The sequence below is a fragment of the Nyctibius grandis genome, chromosome 9 (genome assembly GCF_013368605.1).
Source record: "Nyctibius grandis isolate bNycGra1 chromosome 9, bNycGra1.pri, whole genome shotgun sequence".
NCBI classification, from domain to species: Eukaryota; Metazoa; Chordata; class Aves; order Nyctibiiformes; family Nyctibiidae; genus Nyctibius; species Nyctibius grandis.
The window spans coordinates 1,165,251-1,188,212 of NC_090666.1; the positions used below are offsets into that span (position 1 = coordinate 1,165,251).

Genomic DNA, 22,962 nt, shown 5'->3' on the forward strand with positions numbered 1-22,962 from the left:
GACTGGTGGCATCTGATGGGAAGCTGGCAGAAACCGTGAGCAAGCTGCACCTGTGGAAGCTGAAAAGAGGCTCCAGCTGGGTTGTCGTGCTGCACAACGAAAAGGGGGAACCCTTGGAAAGCGCCTGCTAGTGCCACCTCTAACCCATAGCACAACCCCGCTTCCCACTGCTTCTTTAAGGCATGAGATTGTCTCGAGACAGAAGAAAGACTCGCTGCTCTCCTGTTCTGGGGGATTAGCTAAGCAGACAGACAGGGTTTAAAAGCCCTCAGGTTTTAGGTCTGCCATGCCAAAACCTGTATAGCAGGGTCTGACTGGCAGAACTCGGGAGGGATGAAAATATTTCATAGGGGTAGACACAGACGTAGGTCTGAATTTTGTCTGTGGTTACTATTTTTAAAGGCAGTTAAATGTTTATTCAGGAACACGAATGGGGAAGTAAAACATTCTTCCCAGGTTGGCAGGAAAGCATTAAAGAAGAGCAGTTACAACATTATGTTACCACACGTAAGTGTGAGGCTGCACAGGGTACATATGGCCGTGAGGGGTAATGCTACTATAATCCTCCTGGTAGTACTCCTAGGGATTTGGCTAAGGTGCAGAGCGCAGATCCACAGAGAGAAACCTGAACAACAAACAAATGCACTTCACGCTCTTACAAACGGCTGAGGGTATGTAGCACCTACAGCTATCAAGGAAACCTAACAACTTTTTCTCTCCAAAACGTATCAGCAGCGGTGACAACGCAAAGAAACGCTGCCTTTTACAACAGATTTATACCACTGACAGATGGTGGGTTGTATTCTCGTTCAAAGCACGCCAAGCATGTCTCAGCCCAACACGAAATGCAGCATTAGGAATGGATTTGTGAAATGCTTTAATCAAGAGAAACTGCTGCTCACCTGATACTACAACCCTACACATATAGTAATGTCAACTCACTTCTCAACACGGTAGTAAAATACTATTTTCCCTCTGCGTAAGCTCTGAGAGGTCCTGCTTTTCTGCCTAGAGATAGGGTGACTGCACACAGCTGAAACTAAATGCAGGTTAAGAAGAATAAAGAAAGAGGAATGATGTCTGTCCTCTTCAGTAAAAACCTCTGTCCATCGTGTGTAAGTCACTCAGATCAGTTGCCAGAATTGCCTAATAAAAATGGTGCATTAAATAATATAGTAAATATATAGATCTCTTTATATTAGAGCTCATTTATTTCATGAGAGCTACATTAGAAACATTTACAGAAAGCCCAAGTAACCAAGCAGCTCTAAGGAATTCTCCAGAACATCGTGCTACTGTTTAAATGAACACCACCAACACATTTTCCTGGTGTTATCTGGGTACCTCTCGCGCACACAATACCCCTCTTACCTTGTTAGCTCTTCACGTAGGTTGTTGGGCTCTGATGAGTAAAACTTTACACGAAAATGCAGACAGTACGGTGGGCCAACTGCAAAGTAGAATTCATTCAGCAGTAACAGTTACTGGATGAGACAGCTTGTTTTTTTATTACACAGAATCACATCACAACACTTGACTGAAATTGGCTCTGTCCTACCACAAGGGCTTAAGGAGGAAATTCCTTTGTGACAGAGAAATGCAGGAAAAACATCAGGGTGAAAGGACACTCAAATATATGCACAAAATAGTTTTATATGTTACAAGTCAATCCAACAGTCACGTCACATTAAGGTGATTTGTCTTGCCAAGAGCACACAAATCTAGGTTAATCCCTATGGTGATATCTTAAACACATCCAGAGGTGGTGGAGTCCCCATCTCTGGAGGGGTTTGAGAAAAGCCTGGACATGGCACTTAGTGCCCTGGTCTAGTTGCCATGGTGGTGTCAGGGCAATGGTTGGACTCGATGAGCCCAGAGGGCTCTTCCAACCTCATTGATTCTGATTCCATATTTAAGGACTCCATCCATCACCAAGAAAGCCGTGCATCTTGGCTCTGCAGTTGACCAAACCTCCAGGCGCCCTCTTGGTCTCCATTTAGACATATTTTAGGGGGATTTAACAGACCCTTCTGTGGAAGAATCATCTTTTCTGGAAGCCAAAGCGTTAATTCAGCAAAAGGATGGATTAACAGTTCCTTTAAAAATGTGCAGCGCTCTGCTGATTCCTGCATCTGACAGGAGGAATTTTCTCTCTCTCAGTGCTTCCAAAACCTCTGTTGTATTAACACAGCACCACAAATCCCTGAAGACTTCCCACAGCGGAGAGTAAGGAAGCTGCTCAACAAAAAAATCAGCTGATGTCCCAGCTTACCCAAGCACACACCACGGAAACAACCGGGCCACACTAAACCCTTGTGCAGCAGGTAAGGACTCGGTGGGCCGAACAGTTTTGGGCATTAAGGTCTGCTCCAAGGGATGGAGGCTCCAAGAGAAGTTTTCCCATAGTCAGGATAACAGTCTGTAACACTAAAGCATCTTCAGCTGCCTTGACTCCATTGAAATGATAATTAATGAGCCTCTAACATATTTAATTAAGGACATTAGACTAAAGTAATATGAGCTACGGAGGGAAGAGGTCATTAAATAATCAGCAGCACCATGCCAGGCTTTTGTCACCAGGTCTTGTCACCCCTCACAGGACACTTCCCCCCACCACCCAGTTCAACACTGTGCCTCCTGCATGTTCAATATGAGACCCCAAGAGAAAATGGAAAGGACACTTACTTTTAACTTGCTTTTTAATGCTTTTTGTGTTGTCCAACCAATGCTGAAAAATAAAGTACTTTCATTGAATTATCAATAAAGGAATCTCACAGAAAGAACGAAAAAGGAAAAAAACCAACCCTATTCGTTAGTGGAGACCATCTTGGAATAACAAGTAGTTCGTTAAAACAATCGAATCCAAATCTCTCACAAATCACAGCTTTCTCAGTGCTCACCAAAGATCCTTCCACCCAAAGTTTGTAATGCAAAATGTCAGTTTTGAACAGAACCATCCCGTAGTACCTCACTGAAAGCCAATCTTCAAGAAAGCATTATCTACTTTAAAAAAGCAATGTACTGACACCCCACTTTAATTACTGACATTTTCATCCTGCCCAAACAAACACTTAATTCACAAGTTAGTAGGTCAGCCAGTGACAATGTGCCAGAGAGGCATAAATCATAGCTGGAGACTGGCACTCAGTTGGGTGGGATGTTTACTTGGAGTGGAAGGGGATATATAAAATAAATATTGTCGGCTTTCAGGCATTTTCTTTAGATGACTCAAGTGTAGCAACAGCAAAACTGTCTATGTCTGAACATAAGGGTCAGCTCTACCTAATTCTCCAAAATCTACTCCCAGGCGACACCTTCACAACTGTCACACGGGAGGACAGAAGTCACTGCCTCATCTACTAATGCTAATTATAAGCTATATACTAGACCTGAAGCCAAAATAATGGCTTTGCTTATACTGCATACAACAGCATGTGAAAAACAAGCTGCAGATGGCATGCTGAGAGAAACAGCCCCATGTATACGGTGTGCTCCCTAAAATAACTGCATGTACTCCCACTGCTGAAGAGTTTATACCAGAAATTAAAGATAAAGCTGGAAGATAAAGATACAGCTTAGCCGTAGAGACCTACTTCCAGGTGCTGTGCCCAGTGAGCAGCTCCCTCCTCCAAAGGAGGTGACTCAAACAGTAAACACGTCACCCTGCTCAACATAATTGCATGGACTCAACAGCCAGAGCAAACCACCTAGCACACCGTGTCCTGCACGGCTCGTCGTGCCCGGGTAACACCACCCCATCTGATCGATCCCAGATGTCACCTCGCCGCAAATACAGACGAGTTACACCCTCAGCAACACTCCTTTCGTTAAACTACGTGCACGAAGTTCACAGCGGGCCCCGTGGAGGACAGAAAAGCAACAGGGGTATGAGAAAGAACCGGTATTTTCAGGTTGCAACGCCAAGTGCAAACACATTCCTGTCTTCAGAGCAGCCCTGCCTTCTGCAGGGTGCAGGATACGCAGTGATCGATACCACAGCTGCAGAGCAGAACAACTGAACCACCTGCTGCTGTGCACGCGCCTGAAAACGCTCTCCTTAGCTATTAAAGTAGCTACAGAAAGCTATTTGAAATGTAGCTAATTATTTTCAGCATAAAGCAGGAAGCTTAAGGAAGAGTGAAGCAAATATTTATGTCAGCTTTGCTCACGCTACCCATCCCAAGTGGAGGTGAGCAATTTTTTTTTGTTTCTTTAAGAAAATCATATAATCTTTTTTACTATTCCATAAACTCACTTGCTGGCAGAGACGATTTACTTACTCCTTTCTCCACCATAAAAATACACAACCAACCTACTCTGAGGCTCGCAGGTGGTTTAGGTACAAGAACAGCAGAGCGAGCCGTTCCTAGGCTCCAGGGCTGGCTGTGCACGCCTGCTTCATCTCCCTCCTGTTTTCTCTCATCTCCTCCACATTCCATGGGAAGGCAACTGAGAGGCCCGCGACAGGCACCGAGAGCGTTTGCCTCTGCTCGGCTCTTACCACCGCTGCCCGCAGGAGCTCCAGCTAAACGGTAAAGGGGGAGTGGAAGAAGGGAAACAGAACTGCTCTTAAACAGAGGGGAAGGAAGAAAAAAACAAAATCAACAACAAAAACCAACCTCAAAGCAACACACGCACGGACACGCACAGACGTCGGGGAACTTAAGATTTATTCCGAGTGATTAAAATGGAATTCAAGTGGACCTGGCAAGAAGTTTACATTTGGATGAGCATTTGCTCAGCACGGTCTACTGCTGAAATCCAGAGATAAAGTCTGCTAAACAAAAAAAAAGCAATGTGAACAACACACTGTATAGAGCACTGGAAGTCCTTACTAAAAGAGTTTGCTGCTTCAGAAGTTTGGGAGGGGGGAAAAAAAGACACAAACCCCCCCAAAAAACCCAGCAACACCTCAAGAAAGCTGAACAGCCCAACAAGTTAACAGCAGTCTTCATCTTCTGTGTCACTGGAGACGCTGCGCTGTTCCTTGTCAGCCTGAATCAAAGTTACTCAAATTAACAATAGCCTGTTCCCTTGGCTGCCAGGTTAAGCCTGATGTATGGTGGACAATCTTGCAAAAAAACCCCTCCTTTTGCCATCTCATGCCTCTTATTTGGTGGGGGGAAGCTATTCCTAACCATCAGACTAGCAATGACCACAGAAATGCCATGAAAAGAACAATTCTTCCACCTCACAAATTGTTTCAAGAACTTCTTTAAAGAAGCTGGTAGTTGAACCCAAAATTCCAAAACACCAGGAAGAGTTTGTATTACTTGGGTTCCCCCCACTCCCCAGCACATCATAAACTCAAACACTTAATTACTAATCACTTCAGCAGCTCAAAAGAAGGAAAAAAAAAAGCTATCCTTCAGTTGTTCAAAATGAACCTATCGAAAACTCATTTGTAGTTAAAATAAGCGTGGAATTTCTCAGTTTTTTATTTAACTACATGTTGCTAGTTTGCCAGAGTTCTTTTATCATCAGGTGCAATTAGCTAGTCAGGCAATATACTTAGATTTAAACTGGGTAGTGGAAAGATGATCTCCTTCAGAGTCAGCAGACGATTCTGTCCAGAGTAAGGGACTAGATTCTAACACTGTTTATTTAACAGATCTCCTGAATAACCTTTGACAAGTCACTCGATTAGTCTCTGCCTTTGTTTCCAGCTGCAGATTGGGTTCCAGCTAGAATGTGCCAGCTCCTCTCTGCAAGAACGGCTGCCATCACAACAGGTCTTCATTTCTCAAAGCAATTACCTCTGGCCTTGTGTGCAGCTCTTCTGGCCAAATGCCATCTTTTCTGCTGCTTTATGCAGAGCGTATCATTAAAGTCCAGTTTAAAGAGGTTGTTATCTCCTCTCTGCCTCTTTTCAGTCACACATTGTTAAGAAAAGGAAGCAAACTAAGGTCGAAATACCTGGTAGATTGTGCAGTATCAAATACTCAATCAGGTGCTGTCTGGACTGGAAGTAACAATTTGCTGGACAAAAGCAAGCCATGAGCCTTGGCTGAGGCAGAAAAGGTTAACTCTTATTTCCCCATATCAAGGTGAAATGATGTTATTTGCTAACACAACAGTAAGAGAAAAAAGTTTGCCATACAGATAGTTTCACCAGTTGTAACTAACCCACTGTGAACTTATGAGACCCTAGAGGCACATGGAAATGCTTCAGAAGCCACACGGCAGGAATTGAGTTAGGATACCTAAAAAATACAGATTATTTTTTTTCCTGAAGCAAAAAAGCAATGCAATGGAGTCATTCACCATCAGCACTCAACACCCGAGACTGCACATGCTTACCATGATTTTTTATAAATATAAAATGCTATGCAAGGGGCTGTTTTCTAGTTACCGTTGGCAGGAGGTACGCATGGTTCTGAATGACATCCCTCCAGTAGCGTGATGCTCTTCTCCTCCTTAGTGTTAAATGTCTCTGTTCTGCAAGAGGTTTAAGGTCACTTTCCCTACTAGAAACTGCAGCCCAGCAGCAGCTAATCCCGCTAGTCACGAAGTTTGCCTCAGATGCTGAATGCACATTGTTTTCTCAGGAGAGAACATTCTCTACAATTACAAGCTAAGCATAAAACTCGACCGCAGTAATTCTGAAAAGAAGCCATCAGGTTGTAAGTGTGCTTTGGGGTGCATAACGCTGTGTTCGAAGCTGTCGGCTTCTTTCAAAGATTCAAGCTTGGGGAGTTTTCTGCCATTGGACAAAGCTGTAACTATTAAGATGCCACCTTCAAATTGTTCTGGACCCTCACAGCAGTAAAGGAATATATGTCATTGCCTCCTCGAACAATTCAGGTGTTTAGCTCAGTAGCAACTATCTGTGCTTTCACTCTGCCATCCTAATCATGAAATAATTGAATACTGTGTCCAGTTCTGGGCCCCACACTTCAAGAAAGACGTTGAGGTGTTGGAGCGAGTCCAGAGGAGGGCGACCAAGCTGGGGAAGGGCCTGGAGGGTGTGACCTACGAGGAACGGCCGAGGGAGCTGGGGGTGTTTAGCCTGGAGAAGAGGAGGCTCAGAGGTGACCTTAGTGCAGTCTACAACTACCTGAAGGGAGGGTGTAGTGGAGTGGGAGTCGGCCCCTTCTCACAGGCAACTAGTGATAGGACAAGAGGACACAGCCTCAAGCTTTGCCAGGGGAGGTTCAGGTTGGACATTAGGAAGCATTTCTTCTCAGCAAGGGTCATTAGACATTGGAAGGGGCTGCCCAGGGAGGTGGTGGAGTCACCATCTCTGGAGGGGTTTAAGAAAAGACTGGACATGGCACTTAGTGCCATGGTCTAGTTGCCAGGGTGGTGTCAGGGCAATGGTTGGACTCGATGATCCCAGAGGTCCCTTCCAACCTGATTGATTCTGTGATTCTGTGTAATTCCGAAGTGGACTTGAAACAGAAACAATGAGGTCATACATCCAACAAATAAGGTTGACACACACAGTACGAGAACTTTGATCTCATTCTACCTGGAGGTGTTGGGATAAGCGAACGCAGGTTTAAGTTACAGGGATGCGGAAGAGAAACACAAATCCACTCCTTGTCTAACGCCTCAACTTGCAGCCATCCTTGTGGGCAGGATTAAGTCCTTGGCCGTAAGAAGTATCTATCTAAAACTGCACAGCCCGCAAGTGAAAGAACTGTGGTTGCTTCTGGCAAACAATGCCCTGCTGCTGTTTTCAAAAGCAGCCACATTTTTACAAACACACAACAAACTTCACAAACTCAGGCTTGCAAGAACCCTCCATCAAACGGTCCGGTACATATAAACACACCTCCATCCTCCCAAAAATTTCTAGTTGCAGGTCCGAGTCACAACCAATTGGAGCAAAGCAAAGTATACCCCTCTTGCCAAGATTATTTCCCAAGCAGACATTGACAAGATGACTTCAGCTGACGAGCAAGTTGATGGCATTGGCAAAGGCAAACTTTCTCCACTCTGTAGAACGACGAAGGGCCAAGCACGCACTCTAGTTTTGCCTCTTCCTCTCTGCATCAGCAGTATCAAGAATTTCTACGTGACGTGCCAGGCTCTGGGGTCCTACCGGACCAGCCTGCCTAATGACAACAGAAGGTGTGACAGGAACAAGTGAAAGACAAAGAAGGAAGAGACAACAGCGTTGTAATACGTCAAGAGTGCTCGAGGTGGAATTGAACTTGGGCTCACTTAAACTAACACACGAGAGAGTTTCTGCACAAAACTTAACTCAAAAAAGGCAGCTTCCTTACAGCATTTTTGGAAATATTAAGATTTAACTTTTAGACTCTTGCTTGGGGAAAAAAAAAAAAGGCACTGCTACTCACCGCCACTTGTGCGGAATCCATGAACCTTAATCCAAAGTAGTCGCTTTCTATAAGGTCCAGATGATACATGATCTGTTCAAACAGGAGCTGGCCTTTGGCTTTTTTCTGAAAATATAAAAGGATATAGCACTTAGAATCACAGAATCACAGAATGGTTTGGGTTGGAAGGGACCTTAAAGATCATCTAGTTCCAACCCCCTGCCACGGGCAGGGACACCTTCCACCAGGCCAGGTTGCTCCAAGCCCCATCCAACCTGGCCAGGTAGATTTATTGTAGCATCTGCCTTCTTCTAGGCATACTTTATATTGTAATTCCAAAAATAAGAGAATCCCAAAATTAAGCTTCTGAAAATATAACGTGGAAATTATTTTTTTCTCTCATATTTTTGATGGCTGTTTTTCTGAAAGGCCAGTGTACACCCCACAAGAAGCCCACACGATACCCTTAAAGGACTTGCATAATCTCCTGTGGTGGAAAATGCCAACATTGACTTGCACAAGACTGAGAGTGTTAAAATGTCATTTTATAAAGGACCCTTTTAGGCTTTCCTTGCTCACCAAAGTTCAATAGAAGTGGAAATGTGGCTGGTACGAGTGCAACGACTAACGCACTGGAAAATTTTCAGAGCAAAGTGCAACAAGTTGCTTAAGAATTTACTACTGTTGGATATCACCAGTTTCCAAGCAGGTAGCAAAGCATATTGAATTAGGATTTAGCCTCCCATTAGCAAGTGCTTTTAACAACAGACAGGCAAGAGTCTGGGGCGAGCAACTTAAATAGTACTGAGATAATGCATTTACAACAGCAAGTTTGTAAAACCCACTCGTACGTGCAAAAAAGCCACTGCATGTGCTCATATATAATTTATGAAAAACTTAGCTTTAGCCCCAAGTAAACATCATTTTTACAGCGATGATCTAAAAAATTAAACAGTTGTTTTTAAAGAGAAGGCATGTAAAGAGCACTGGGCAGTTGCTACACAACATACATTTTTCATGCTATGAACCCCTTTATAGCCATACACTGAAAGAAAAGCCTATCAGTAATACCTGAGATGCCTAAATGTAATAAAAATACATTAATAAATTTTTGCCACCTTCCTCTCCCTGATCTTCAAATATTTTCTAGTCAACTTTGCCATCGTAATCACCGGTTTACTCTATGCTTTACTCAAATCCAGCACGACATTTTGAGTCTGGAGGCTCTCCCTTGAAAGAGCAAGGCATTGAACTGGAGATATTTTCTCTCAGCTCAGGTATCTTCTGCTCAACAATAAGCTATACTAATACAAGTGAAATTAATTCAGCATTTGCAACAGCAAAACCAGAAAAACATTTTATTTTGTGTGAAGGATGCTGTACCTGGTCTAAAATCAGAGGAAAATCTCTCCTTATTGGACAGAACGTTTTAGACCCTTCCCGATTCCTCAGTAAGTCATCTGCTAAAGCTGTAATTAACCACTTATCTCAGTCAAATTCCCTCCCAGGGTCAGGCGAGGGAGCACTGCAACTCAAACCTGGAATTACTACACGTACTATCTCAGACTACCAACAACCCAAACTTATTATTGTTCAAAACTCTGCAGCGTCAAATGAGCTCTGGAGCGTGTCCACATTTTTTGGCAATCTCAGCAAAGAACTCGAAGACCAAGTGGACCCAGAACGACTAATGCAGGAGAAAGGCCGTGAAGAACAGCGCTGGAGCAGCTGAGGAAAGGTTTCCAGGGCTGCTGGTTGTTTTCTCACTTAAATCACCAGGGCTGTCAACATGGAATTAATTATGCAGTACTTTGCATATGACTTAAACCATCAGCTGCTGTATTTGGTGTGAGTCAGCAGAAGTTTCACACGTGCTTTGATGTTAAGTTCAAATTCTTTCTTAGAGCCTTCCTCCTTACATTTAAACAAACAGCTTATATATATGATATTTATATTTAAATAGAAATATTTATATTTAAACAAACAGCTGCCAAAAATTGCATTCCTTTGTGATAAGTCAATTTTTATGAATTAAAATTAAGTTCTCTGTATTCAATAAAACTATGATCTCAAATGGTTCCCGAAGACACAGCAAAGCTACGCTTCTATTACGTTTGCTGGTGAGAAGTTAGCCCTCACTCTGTAGTGGCAACATTCAATTTAAATGACATTTTTATCCCGCTGCTACGCTACACTTTTTTTTTTCCCCTTTCTCTTTTCTTCTTTCCATGCAGCAGAGCTCAGGTTACTCTCAAAGGACAAATATTTTCAAGCTGCTTAATGGTTACCGATGAACTATGAATGACTCCACTCACAAGCAGTGCAGACAGTGGCTGGTCCTCCCTTCAGGGCACAAATTAAACTCCTCGTGGGTTTATAACTCTGTAAAACCTGACTACTTGATTTACAGTTTGCTACACTCTGTAGGAAGCAAGAGCAAGCATCTCACAGAAGGAGAATCAACAACTGAACTGGGAAAGTTAAATAAAATATATCACTTATGTAGGGCAAGGCACCGAGGGGTTTTGCCACCCTTTGGAATGAGATAAAAGCATCTTTGGATGGCTTTGGTATGAATCATGTCCCCCCTCTGCCCCTGAATGGAAGGGATGCTCCCAACTACCTCCTAATGACATCTCCTGCTGCTCTTAATAACTGCAATTGCTGGCTGAGTGGGTGTTACAAAGGCTGGACTTAACCCCAGCAGCTCAGCAGCAAGGCTGGGTAAAGCCAGCTCCAGCGCTCACCTCGCAAGGCTGGTTTGGCCCTTCGCAGCCCGGGATAAGGCGATGCAGAACCACTCACCTTGGCTCGGGCGCCTCAGTCGCTGCCCCAAAGCAGAGGCAATGTTTTTACCCCCCTCTCACGCTCTCAGACGGAAAGGTTATTTCAAGGACACGCATCCAAGAGCATAAGCCAGCAACTCTGTGCTCCACAACTCGCCTGTCTGGTGTAAAAGCCATTTTCAGTACCAGCAGCAGCCAGTCCAGACCAGTAACGTGGGCTTACGACAGCTGGGGATGTGACCCTTGTGCTGGGCAGGCACCAGCTGAACTCTGGTTGAGATTTTATTCAGTTTTTAACCACAGTGAAGTATTTCAAACTTCCAAAATTGAATTGAACACTGGAACAGGCTGCCCAGAGAGGTTGTGGAGTCTCCTTCTCTGGAGACATTCAAAACCCGCCTGGACGCGTTCCTGTGTGATATGGTCTAGGCAATCCTGCCCCGGCAGGGGGATTGGACTAGATGATCTTTCGAGGTCCCTTCCAATCCCTAACATTCTGTGATTCTGTGAAAATGTGAAAAAAAAATCAAATCAAACCCAAAACACTTATCAGAAAAGGGTTTTTCTCCTCTTTCTTTTCTTTGTGAAGAAAAGGAGGTCCTTACGTAAGATGAACTCTGAAAAAAAAGAGATGACTAGGCTCTACCTTCATGGGACCTATTATCCCTTGTGTCTTTGCAGCTGTACTTTTCTGTCAGAAGATTTCTTCAAATGATGATGTTAATATTGCATATTTACAACAATTAACAGTAGCTATTGCCTTCAGTAGCTACTGGAGGGCAAAAACCTCCCTTCCTGGTTTTTGTACACTCTGGAGGAGGGTTCCCATTCCCATTCACACCAGTTTCCTCAGAAAGACCCTATTTACCTTACATGGCTTAACTAAGCCATGAGATAGCTCCAACAGTGAGCTTTAAAGGAAAAAGATTTCATCTCAATATCATGAAAACAGTACCTATAGCCAACACCACTAAGGTCTGCTGGAGAACTGGAGTGTTAATTACAAAGGCAGTGTTAGAAGTACACATTATTTGTACCGCCCTGATCTTCTTATGGCTTTAAGTACTGACCTACAAATGGAGTTGCTCCTCTTCTCAAACTCACAGCTATCAATCTTTCAAATAACTTTGCCAAACTCCTCAATCTCCTCCTTCATCTACAGATGCCACTGGCAGCAAACACCAGTTTGCTTCTCTCTCTGGTTTATCCCAAGCTTTTGACAACACGCACCACATATCCTTGTACTGAGCACAGAGCCCTGCAGGCTGGAAGGCTGCACAGAATTATTTCTGCCTCCAGAGACAGAGCTTATAAATTCTCCTGTTTACTCAAGCTCTCCCAAACATTAGGAAGAGAAGCATTTGGGATTAAAGGGTTTGTTCTATTATTCTCTGGAGAAAGAATAAGGCACCTGCCCAAAATCTTTATAAAGAATTGATTTCAATACCCATTATAACCGTAATTTCATCAGAATGCCACACAGAAGGGTTTTCATGTCGTGTGCTCAGGCTTGTTGACCCTCTACATAAAAAGATTCACATTCATACTTGTCAGTTTGTTTCACCAGAAGCCTCTTTATTTTTCCTCTCCCAGAAAGTTTGCATCTTCTGGTCACACATTTGATTTCCTCCATTTCTGAGTCTATTCCCTGATATTCTTTCTGATACAGAACAGATCCAAACTACTCCTCCGCCGCTGCTGCTCACAAGCGCCCAAACAACCCGCCGTGTGTTACACACGCCTTACGTTCAATCTCAACAAGCATTTAAATCCAGCACTCCAGCATCACCCTGCATCTGTATTTCATATTTACAGCTACAAATATTCAGCGAGTAGCCACAAATATTCTGGAAAAAAAAAAAAAATAGAGTGGATTAGGGAGTAAACCCAGCTATCACAATACATCTCTGGTCTCGTAGGCGGATCAACACACATCATCTCCCTCCACACAAAAAGCCATCAGCGCTCGTTAACAGTTTGCTGGCAGCGTTTTGGGCATTCCGGATAGATTTCTTAATTTTATTTAAAATAATCATTACAAATACACACCTTTTTATCTTATTTTGTAATAATTTGTTGACTCCAAAACTGTCAACAGCTTAGCTAATTCCTGCTATTCCACAGAGCTCTTGGACCGGTTTATGTAAGACCTTGTTTTGACGAGACTTCATTATAATAAGGACAAAACCATCTCATTTTGCAATCTCCATATTAAATTTCACGCATGCATAAGTAAGGAATATTCTAAGATGAAAAACGACTCGGAGAGCATCCATTCTCATAATTTGTGTATTTCACCTTATACCACTAGGAAGCTTTTGCCTAAAACTTAGGTTGCACATACAGAAACTGGAATACAATTAACGCTCCACTATCCATGAGAAGATTATGTAAATCGTGGGTTAAGCGGGGTCAGGTTTTGTTACAGAAACACCCCTGGCTACCACAAAGCATAGTGCTGCTTCTACAAGACCCCATCCTTACTGTTGCTGTTGTAACCTTGCTACGTGACCTTGCTCCCCCACAGAAAGCTATCCACAGATTTTAAACCAGGTGCATATTCCAAGTGTAACCCTGTAATTTAATTTACATTATTTATCTTACCATTTTGCCCCTTTATCTAGGGTATCTTTTCCTTCTCCCAATTATCACTACGAACAGCGTAGAACTGACTATCTCTACAATGAATATTCAATTTTTAGATCTTTCAATTTAAAAATCCTCTGGAGCCCTCCAGTACCCAAACCAGCACTTGATTTGAAATTCTTGACGAGCGTTTTTGTTCACAATTGGTGACTCCAATTAAAAACAGCTTTCAAGGAAAAACATGGCTACGATGCCCTCCTCCTCCTCCCCACCCTGTCTTTCCCCACCAACCATGACCACCACACAGAATCACAGAATCAACCAGGTTGGAAGAGACCTCAGGGATCATCGAGTCCAACCATGGCCCTGACACCACCATGTCAACTAGACCATGGCACTAAGTGCCATGTCCAGGCTTTCCTTAAACACCTCCAGAGATGGTGACTCCACCACCTCCCTGGGCAGCCCCTTCCAATGGCTAATGACCCTTGCTGAGAAGAAATGCTTCCTCATGTCCAACCTGAACCTCCCCTGGTGAAGCTTGAGGCTGTGTCCTCTTGTCCTATCGCTAGTTGCCTGGGAGAAGAGGCCGACTCCCACTTCACTACAACCTCCCGTCAGGTAGTTGTAGACTGCACTAAGGTCACCTCTGAGCCTCCTCTTCTCCAGGCTAACCAACCCCAGCTCCCTCAGCCGTTCCTCGTAGGTCAGACCCTCCAGACCCTTCACCAGCTTGGTCGCCCTCCTCTGGACTCGCTCCAACAACCAGAAGTATTCCAGCTGTTGAGGACTTCCCTTGGGAGCCCAGATTGGTACGACTGAGCTGATGGGAGTCTTCAGGTACCAAACCAGGGCTGTTCACAGCTTTTGGGAATTCCAGAGGTGCAGCGGAGGAAGATGGAGTTTAGTTTCGTAAGGCAACAGGATTAAAAGTAAGACAGGGGACGTCAGCAAAACAGAGTTTGTGTCCTCTCACTGCTCGTACCACTAAGCAAACACTCCACCCACAGATCTGAAACAATCAGCAAAAAAAGCACAACCCGACTTTTGTCCACAGTTGAACTTGAGGTAAGTTAACAGTAAGACAGCGTGTGGGACAAACAATATCAACAGCAGCACAGTTAACAGAGACCACGAGTTTTATAAAAACTTCTCATAGATAAAAAAATAACAAGCTTCGCAGTGCTTCACTAAGCACTGAAGTCTGTCAAGATCACTGAACCCATTTCTACAAAAAAAGCTTCAAAAAAGTGGTAACAAACAAGGAAAAGTACCAGGTCAAAACACAATTTTAAAATCTGAGATGAAGGTGGGGGAAAAAAACCCCCACACCTTTTGATCTGCCCCAGAAGAACACTGATAAATCGCATGAAGTTCATGCCTTCCGTTTGGAACACACCGAAGAGCCAGTAAATAATACACATAAATAATAAATAGTCACAGAGACATAAATAAATAGCCAATAACTCTTCAGTCATTGACGTGGCTATGAAATAAGTAGATTCCTAGAAAGACTCCAGGCCACGTACTGCGTAGGACTGTAGCTTTGATGAACAGTTCAAGTCAGACAATTTTGTAATTAAAAACAACAGAAGAAATAGAAAACCAGACAGATTAAGTGGCTTGACAAACACCATAGATACAAGATCAGTGGACAAAAAGCAGAGTTACTGCTCAAATCCTGGCTCTGTGTTTAATAAATTAGTCTCAGCTGCATCATTTACAACAAGTCCCTTCTGTCTCATGGTCAATATTCGTAAAAACATCAGTCTTTGCTGCTTGAAAAGACTCTGAATTACACAATAATGTTCCCTGTGGCTGAGTTTCTTTTTTTTGTTTTAATTTAAACAGAAATTCAGCAATCATTCAATTATATGAAGGTCTGCAACTCCAGACCACTCTTCCTCAGTAGCAAGTTCACTGTGAGGGCACAGCTCAAAAAGCATTTTAAGGAAGCAGAAGCCTGATACCGCCTCCAAATGCTTCTTCACCACATTTGGGGAGGCACATGGGGAACCAGATTGGAGAATGGCTCCAGCTGGGAACTAACGTAACAAAATGATACCGATTATTTTCAGCCACAGCATTTTCCTGACTTCGCTTACCGCCTGGCTGCCAAAAAAATGTTTCTTCTGCCAAGGGGTATGTGAAAACAAGGACAAAAGCAATAACGAAAGCAAAATCTTTTCTTCCTGTGGCAGCAACAACTTCTGCCACTGTGAAGTGTTTATGTAGCCATGGATTAAAAAAGGTACGGCATTCCTTCCTGCCAAGACAGCTCCTTCTCCGGCTGTGAACTAACCTGTTTGCCAAGTGATTCAGGCTGAAGAAACACTTTCTGTTATTTATTTTTTAAAGGAAACAAATTTCACAGAACTTAGGCAGACAATAGGACTGTGCACAACTGCGCTGGCAGACGTGAGGGCACCTCTTTGAGATAACTGGAGTTCATTTTAAACCAAACCTACTGCCAAAATAACAGAGCCAGTCTTGGAAAAGGCCTTAGCTAGAAGAGGACAATGATTCTCCCAGGAAAGTTTTTGTAAAAGAAAAAAACTCTCTCTATATATACACATGTATATTTTTAATTTAGCTTTAGATTTTAGAAAGCAACGTTGTCGTGCCAGGATTTATTCTCCACTTTACCCCACCTCCCCCTTGACCCTTTTTTTTTTTTCCCCCTCTTTAAGAGTCAACCCTAAAATATGAACGATGCAAGTGGAGACACAAGAACAAACACATTAAGGAGTCTGAAATGAAACATTTAATCTACTTCTAATTTATTGTATTTTAATCACCAAAGGAACTGGTACATGTCAGCCACTGATGATGCCCTGTAATTACTGCATCTAGCTATGCAGATTTAGCACGTGTGTTTACTGTTATTCGTAACTTAGACGTCCACAGACAAGGTTTTATGTTGGCTTATTAAAAAAAGCAAGAGGGAAAAAAGTTTCACGTAGAAATAAATAGTTACTACTGTACCCCGATCTAAGTTTTATAGCCTAGATGGCAGGTCGTGACACCTCTTCAGGTTCAATTTATGCTCCTCAAAGCCTTAGAAATGTTGTTAGCGGCGCCAGGAATTTGCCTACAGAGCCAACTCCAGCTCCAAAGGTTACTGCTCTGGTTATGTGGAGACACCAATTCAAACTTGAGTACTTTCTAAGTGTAATTCTTGCTATAAAGTGTTTGTGGGCATTCCTGGCCTCAAATCAAACATCCTAGGCACTAAGCAGCACTGGATATGTCCATTACACTGTTTCAGAGATACTCAAATTAGTTTTACTGCCCTCTGGAAACACCTATCTGTATAGTTGTTCTGCAAATAAAGATGCCAAACTGTTTCTTCTTTTAACTCTAGGTTACTTGGGGTTCTGGATATCACAGGAGTTATTTCTGCTCACTATGTCAACACCACCGCTCAACAGTGTGACAAGTTGAGCCTTCCTCAGACTACCAAACGTTACAAACGCTCTAGAATTGTGCTCAACATAAGAAAGGGAGGAAAGAAAAGCCATTTCAAGGCTGCTTCGCACGCTCCTTCTAGCCAGCAGCTCCAATGTCAGCGCAGCCAAAATCCTACGGAACCAGACAGCAGGTCCTGCAGTCCCACAGCTTCCTAACGCAGCCACGTGAGCTCAAAGCAAGTCCCTAACAACTATAACACGTGGTAATGGAAAACCAGAGCACAGCACTTCTACTGCCACGGTTCATCCTGTTGGCCAAAACCAGGTATATAATTAAGCAGAGCAGAACAGACACGTGCACATTAAGGGAGCTTTAGAAATGTAAAACAGTGGCTAACACCTCACTCCCAATAAAGCACTACGCTATGAGACAATCCCTGCTACATAATCTGCCCTGAGGAGGGGAAGGAAGTAGAACTCTTCCCCTCCCCTCCCAAGTTAGCGTTAAGAACTGCATCCATCCCTGACACAAATCCCAAACAAGCCCCACACCAAAATTACTGCTAGTACTTCTGCTCATCCCTCCACTTCAACAGAGCTACACCAACAGATTTACCTTTCTTCTCAAGATGCATACATAGGTCACTGAAAAGAAAATTCAATTAATCTGAAACGTTACCCTAAGATAAGCCTTGGCACAACAATTACATTAACACACAAGGTTCAGGTTGGACATTAGGAAGCATTTCTTCTCAGCAAGGGTCATTAGTCATTGGAAGGGGCTGCCCAGGGAGGTGGTGGAGTCACCATCTCTGGAGGGGTTTAAGAAAAGACTGGACATGGCACTTAGTGCCATGGTCTAGTTGACAGGGTGGTGGAGGGGCAGCGGTTGGACTCGATGATCCCAGAGGGCTCTTCCAACCTGACTGATTCTGTGTGAAAGCATTCAATGTATAAGGCATAAGACTTCATAGCACCTTCCAGTACCTGAAGGGGCTACAGGAAAGCGGGAGAGGGGCTTTTTACAAGGGCATGGAGTGATGGGACGAGGGGAAACGGTTTTAAACTGAAAGAGGGGAGATTTAGGTCAGATATTAGGAAGAAATTCTTTGCTGTGAGGGTGATGAGACACTGGCCCAGGATGCCCAGAGAAGCTGTGGCTGCCCCCTCCCTGGCAGTGTTCAAGGCCAGGCTGGATGGGGCTTGGAGCAACCTGGTCTGGCGGAAAGTGTCCCTGCCTGTGGCAGGGGGGTTGGAACTCGATCTTTAAGGTCCCTTCCAACCCAAACCATTCCATGATTCTATGATTCTATAATGACATCTAAGAAAACTCTCTCTAGTTTCAGTGAATAACAAAGCTAACTATTCTTTCAGTACCTTTTTATGACCGGTAACTTAGTGGATGTCAAGTCCCAGGGTCAGTTGCTACAATAAATATGCCTTTACCTAACTTGTAAAGAGCAAAGAGCACAACCAGACTGACCCAAGCCAACGGGATTTAACAAACAAACTTGCATGGCTCGTACCGGTAAGTCCACGCTGACATCTGTTCCATCCAGCAGCGCTACCCGGCAAGTAATGATGGATTTTGCGTCCCCAGCTGCAGGGATGTGGGTGGCAGCTCTTTGGGCCTCTCTCAGCCGTTCCTTCTCGGCGTGCTTACGCATGGACCGCCGGCCAAGGGTGCGACGGAAAAAGCTCAGCATTTTTGCTACGAAATCCAAGACAGAAAAAGAACACGTTAATATTAGTTAATAAAAATTCACAGCCTGCATTTAAAGTTCTTAGAAGATGCCAGACTTTGCTAAAGAGCTGTTAGAGATTCAAACAGCCGTTTCACTTCTTTGGATTGAAATAAACGCACTCTTTGGAAAAAAAAACCTCAGCTCAAATCTTTCATGGCAGCTGGGGTGATTTTTGGGGCAACCTGAAAGTACGTTAATTACACAATTACAGCCCGTCATTAACACGAACGCTGCTGCACTCCTCAACGAGGCGGTGATGTTCTCTCAGAGCGACCAAGAGCTCCGAGCCGCCGCCTGCCCTCTCGGCTGACCCACCCCACCCTCCCACCGACAAACAGCCCTGCACGGCTCTGCCCGCCCCAGCACTTCGCCCACAGACCCCGCTCAAGGCCGGGCTTCCCACCGACCGGCGGCTCCGTGCCGAGGCTCCCCGCCGGCGCAAGGCAGGAGGCTCCCGGCCGCTCACCGGCACCGGGCTGGCGCCGCCCGGCAAACACCCGCAGCTCGGCGATGAGCCAGCCCCGAGCCCCAACAACCGGCCGGTCTCCCCGGATCGCAACCCGCCCCACCGGGGGAGCCCCGGCCCCGCTCCAATCCCCCTCCCCAGGCCACGCCGGCCGGGCGCCCCCGGCCCCCTCCCCCGCCCTTACATAACGCCCCGAGCCCGGCGGCCGCCTCCCCCCCCCGCCCCGCCTCCCCGGCGGCCTCGCCTCGGGGGTCGCGCCGCGCTCTCCCCCACCGCGCTGGCGGCCGCCCGGGCACCGGCTCGGCGCCGCCGCCCCTCCGTGTCGCGGCCGCCGCGGGCTCCCCGCGCCGCTCACCTGGCGGGCGGCCCCGCGGCCCGGGTGGCGGGAGCGGCGGAGCCGGGGGCGGCGGCAGCGCGTCCCCGCGGCGGCTCCTCACGGCCCTGAGGGCGGGCGGAGGGGGGGGTGGGCCGGCCTCCGAACATGGCGGAGCGGTGTGGGAGGCCCTTCAAAGGGCACCGAGATGCCGTCCGGTTGCTCCCGTCTACGCTTGCTCACCTGGCGGCTGCCGCTCGCTGCCGCTCGGGAGGTGGCGGCGAGGGGCGGCGGGACGGAGAGCGGCCGCGGTGTGCGCCGATCGCCCCTTTAGAGGGGCGCCCCCGCCCCGAGCCAGGTGGTTTCGCCCAGCGACGGGGCGCAGCGGGGGCGCGGCGCGGCCCACGTGCCGCGCGGGGGAGGGCGGCGGGAGGCAGCGCGGGCAGGGACACACCGTCAGCGGCGGGGCCGCCCGCGGAGAAGGGGCGGGGAGGGGCCCTCGGAGGCGGCGGCGCTTCCTTTGGAGCCGTCGGGATGGGGGTCACGGCTCTCAAACTTTCTGGAATTTTGCTAGCAGGCAGGGGCTGCTCAGGCAGAACAAGGCCTCAGCAGTGACAAGAAGCCTCAGGCCAACGTGCTCTTAAACTACAAAGTTTAGGCGAAAACCGTCTCTGTAACCGCTGCCTGAATGTATTAAATAAAGCAGAACCACCCGCAAACTAACCCTGTTAGTATTTATACACTGAAATAATCTTATCAGGACAGACTACGATGACAAAACGCAGTTGGAAATACAAGTACAGTTCGTCCCAATGATGTATGCTTTCATAATTCTCCTTCCCTATTACTCCCGTCTCAGGGGAAAAGCCCTGCTCGCTGGCATTAGCCACAGCAATTACAAACAGCTCCACTTAACTGTATTTTTTTTTTAAGTACATAAATATTTGTGTTCAAGCTCCCATCTGAGATGCCCAAACAGAAAACCTCACCCAAGGCAACGTAAACTCTTGCTTGCGAAGCGTAGCGCCAGCGAACAGAGACGCTGCTCCGGGTGAATGAGCTCCCGCGTCCTCCAAAATCCCAGAATAACTGGGAATCCAGTCTAGGCAACAGCCTGGGAAAGCAGGGACTGGGGTTTGTGATCGGGACCGCTTCTGCTAACGAGAACACAACATTCTCTACATGGGGCCATAAAACACGGGCTGAGATAACCAGTTACTCACCTGCCTCATGGAGGCACTGGAATAAAACCCATTGGCATGTTGCTATGGCAAAATCCGCTCCAGTGCCTGAATAAACACCGAGTTACCTCGATGGCATTTGCTGAAACGGAAAAAAAAAGCTGCCAGGTGATTGCCCAGTGTTTGCTGACTATGCAACAGGCTTATTTCAATGTCAAGTATCAGTTATTTTAGCAGCCCTGTGTTGACAACAGAGCAATCCTCCTGCCACAAGCAGAAGGAGCAAGGCAAGCTTAGGGGAAGGGTGAGATTCAGGTTCATGCCTGGTTATTTACTCAGGATCATAAACAACAAAACGGGGGGATTTACTAATTTCTATCAGATGAGCAGGGACTATGCTTGCTCCCCGTTGTCTGTCATGAAATACATGTGGGAGTTAGCAAGAAAGTTCCCAAAGGAAACATACAAAATCTTATTAAAGGGGAAAAAAATAATTTATCTTGGAGGTTTTCAGATATCTGATGAATTCTCAGTGCGGATGAACTAACATCATTTGCGTTGCGCGGGCGCTTAGTTTTCAGCCATCTCCATCACTCACGTAAATGGTAGACTCCTTGCCATTAAGTCTATAATTCACGTTTTCCCTATTAGACAAAGCATTCTGGAGAATAAATTACCCGATTCTTAGAGGCTGCCCCTAAATTTTCTGCACATCTTCAATTATTTCCTCAAATTGAGCTTCCCCACCAAGAACTCCATTATTCCCAGCTTCCTTTCTGTAGCTTCAGTGACACAAACAGTTTTGCTCTTCCTACTTCACACCAGCCTCTTGCTACTCTGCGTGTAATTGCCATCCACTCCTTCCTCACTATTTGCTACTCAGATACAGCCCGAGTATATGCACGTGCAACTGCGGTATCTGTGACTTGTCTTCTATCCAGTCTTTCTATTCCAGTTTAAACAAATCTCTTCCTACTTCATACCTCTTCTTACTTCTGTTTCTCTCCTTGAACGCTTTCCCAGTAGTTTATCTTTTTGCACTTCAAATCCAAACACCTTGTCCTCACTTTAAAGTCCTTAAATTAATCAGGCAAATCAAGAACATAGGGGTCTCTCTCTTTTCTTACACTCTTACTCCTCCTGCGATTTTTGTCTTGCCTCTGAAGTCCATTCATCACCTTTTCCTACTTCGGCTTTGATTATCCCCTCACTTTTTGGCAGCAAATATTTCATCACACAAGCTTCCATCTGGAATTTTTGTCCTTCACATCGGTATTTGTCATGCCCTCAGTTTTGTGATCAGCCTATAATCTCTGCTAAACACTGTCTCCAAAACATTCCATGTATAAAAGATTAAGAAATAGTTATTCTTCCATTAGAGCAAAAACTGCAGTAGGTATTTTCAGGTAAAAAACTTTGGCTGATACTGTTACGCTGCTTCTGTAGCCAAGCGACTTCTTTCCTGATAATTTGGCACCCTCTTCTAGTGTTCAGTCCATAGGGCTGTGTTTACGGCATACAATGTCAAAAAATAAAACACAAGATGAACATTAGCTGCCATTAAAAGTAGCACAGTAAAACCGCGGGTACAGCAGCAAGAAAATCGCCAAAAGAAATTAAACTTTAAATTACTAAAGCACATCTTTATTTTGCAATTAAACAATTAAGATCCACAAGTAAACTATATATATATTTTCAAGTCTGTACCTAGACAACTATTTGTCAACTGAAATTAAATATATCCACAAAATATGCATAACAGCATTTTTTCACAGAATAGAACAAAATTTTACTTAAGACTAAAACAAGACTTGTTAAATGTTAATTAGCATATTTATCCTGGGAACTGCTGGTTTTCGGTCGAAGTTAGTGTATCAATTTAATGGCAAGAAATTTCATTTTATCAAAATGAGGACAAATACATAAGGCCCTTTAAAGCATACAGTAGCTGCAGTGACAAAAGCTAAATTTATTTTCACATTGTCCAGTGTTGACCAATTTCAAGTTTCCATCATTTTCACCCAACCACCCTGGCTGTTTAGCCAAGATGTTGCATTTAGTTTTGTTTGTTTTGTTTTTTTCTCCCCCTCATGTGCTTTTAAACAAATTTATAGGCAAAAGTCTACTCATGGGAAGAACCTTCCCATCCCCCCAACGTTAATAAAGAGTTAGTCTAAATAACAAAAGAGC

General features: G+C 44.9%; 1 protein-coding gene across 4 annotated transcripts in view; it reads right to left on the reverse strand.

Annotated features, from left to right (window-relative positions):
- Window positions 1-19,914, reverse strand: part of EPB41L5 (erythrocyte membrane protein band 4.1 like 5) — a 56,881-nt gene extending 36,967 nt beyond the window's left edge. For 2 of the 4 annotated variants that reach the window (XR_011048736.1, XM_068407254.1), the window contains exons 1-5: window positions 19,634-19,711; window positions 18,594-18,778; window positions 8,307-8,411; window positions 2,686-2,728; window positions 1,372-1,450 (exon numbers count right to left, since the gene is read on the reverse strand). Coding sequence is in view for 3 of the 4 variants with exons in the window: in XM_068407254.1 (XP_068263355.1) it covers window positions 1,372-1,450; window positions 2,686-2,728; window positions 8,307-8,411; window positions 18,594-18,773 (407 nt within the window). In the remaining variant the exon portion in view is untranslated. Of the gene's footprint in view, window positions 1-1,371; window positions 1,451-2,685; window positions 2,729-8,306; window positions 8,412-18,593; window positions 18,779-19,278; window positions 19,306-19,633; window positions 19,712-19,834 lie in introns of those variants that run through there. The other 2 variants (XM_068407255.1, XM_068407256.1) reach the window with 2 other exon arrangements.
- Between the last annotated feature and the right edge of the window lie 3,048 nt (window positions 19,915-22,962).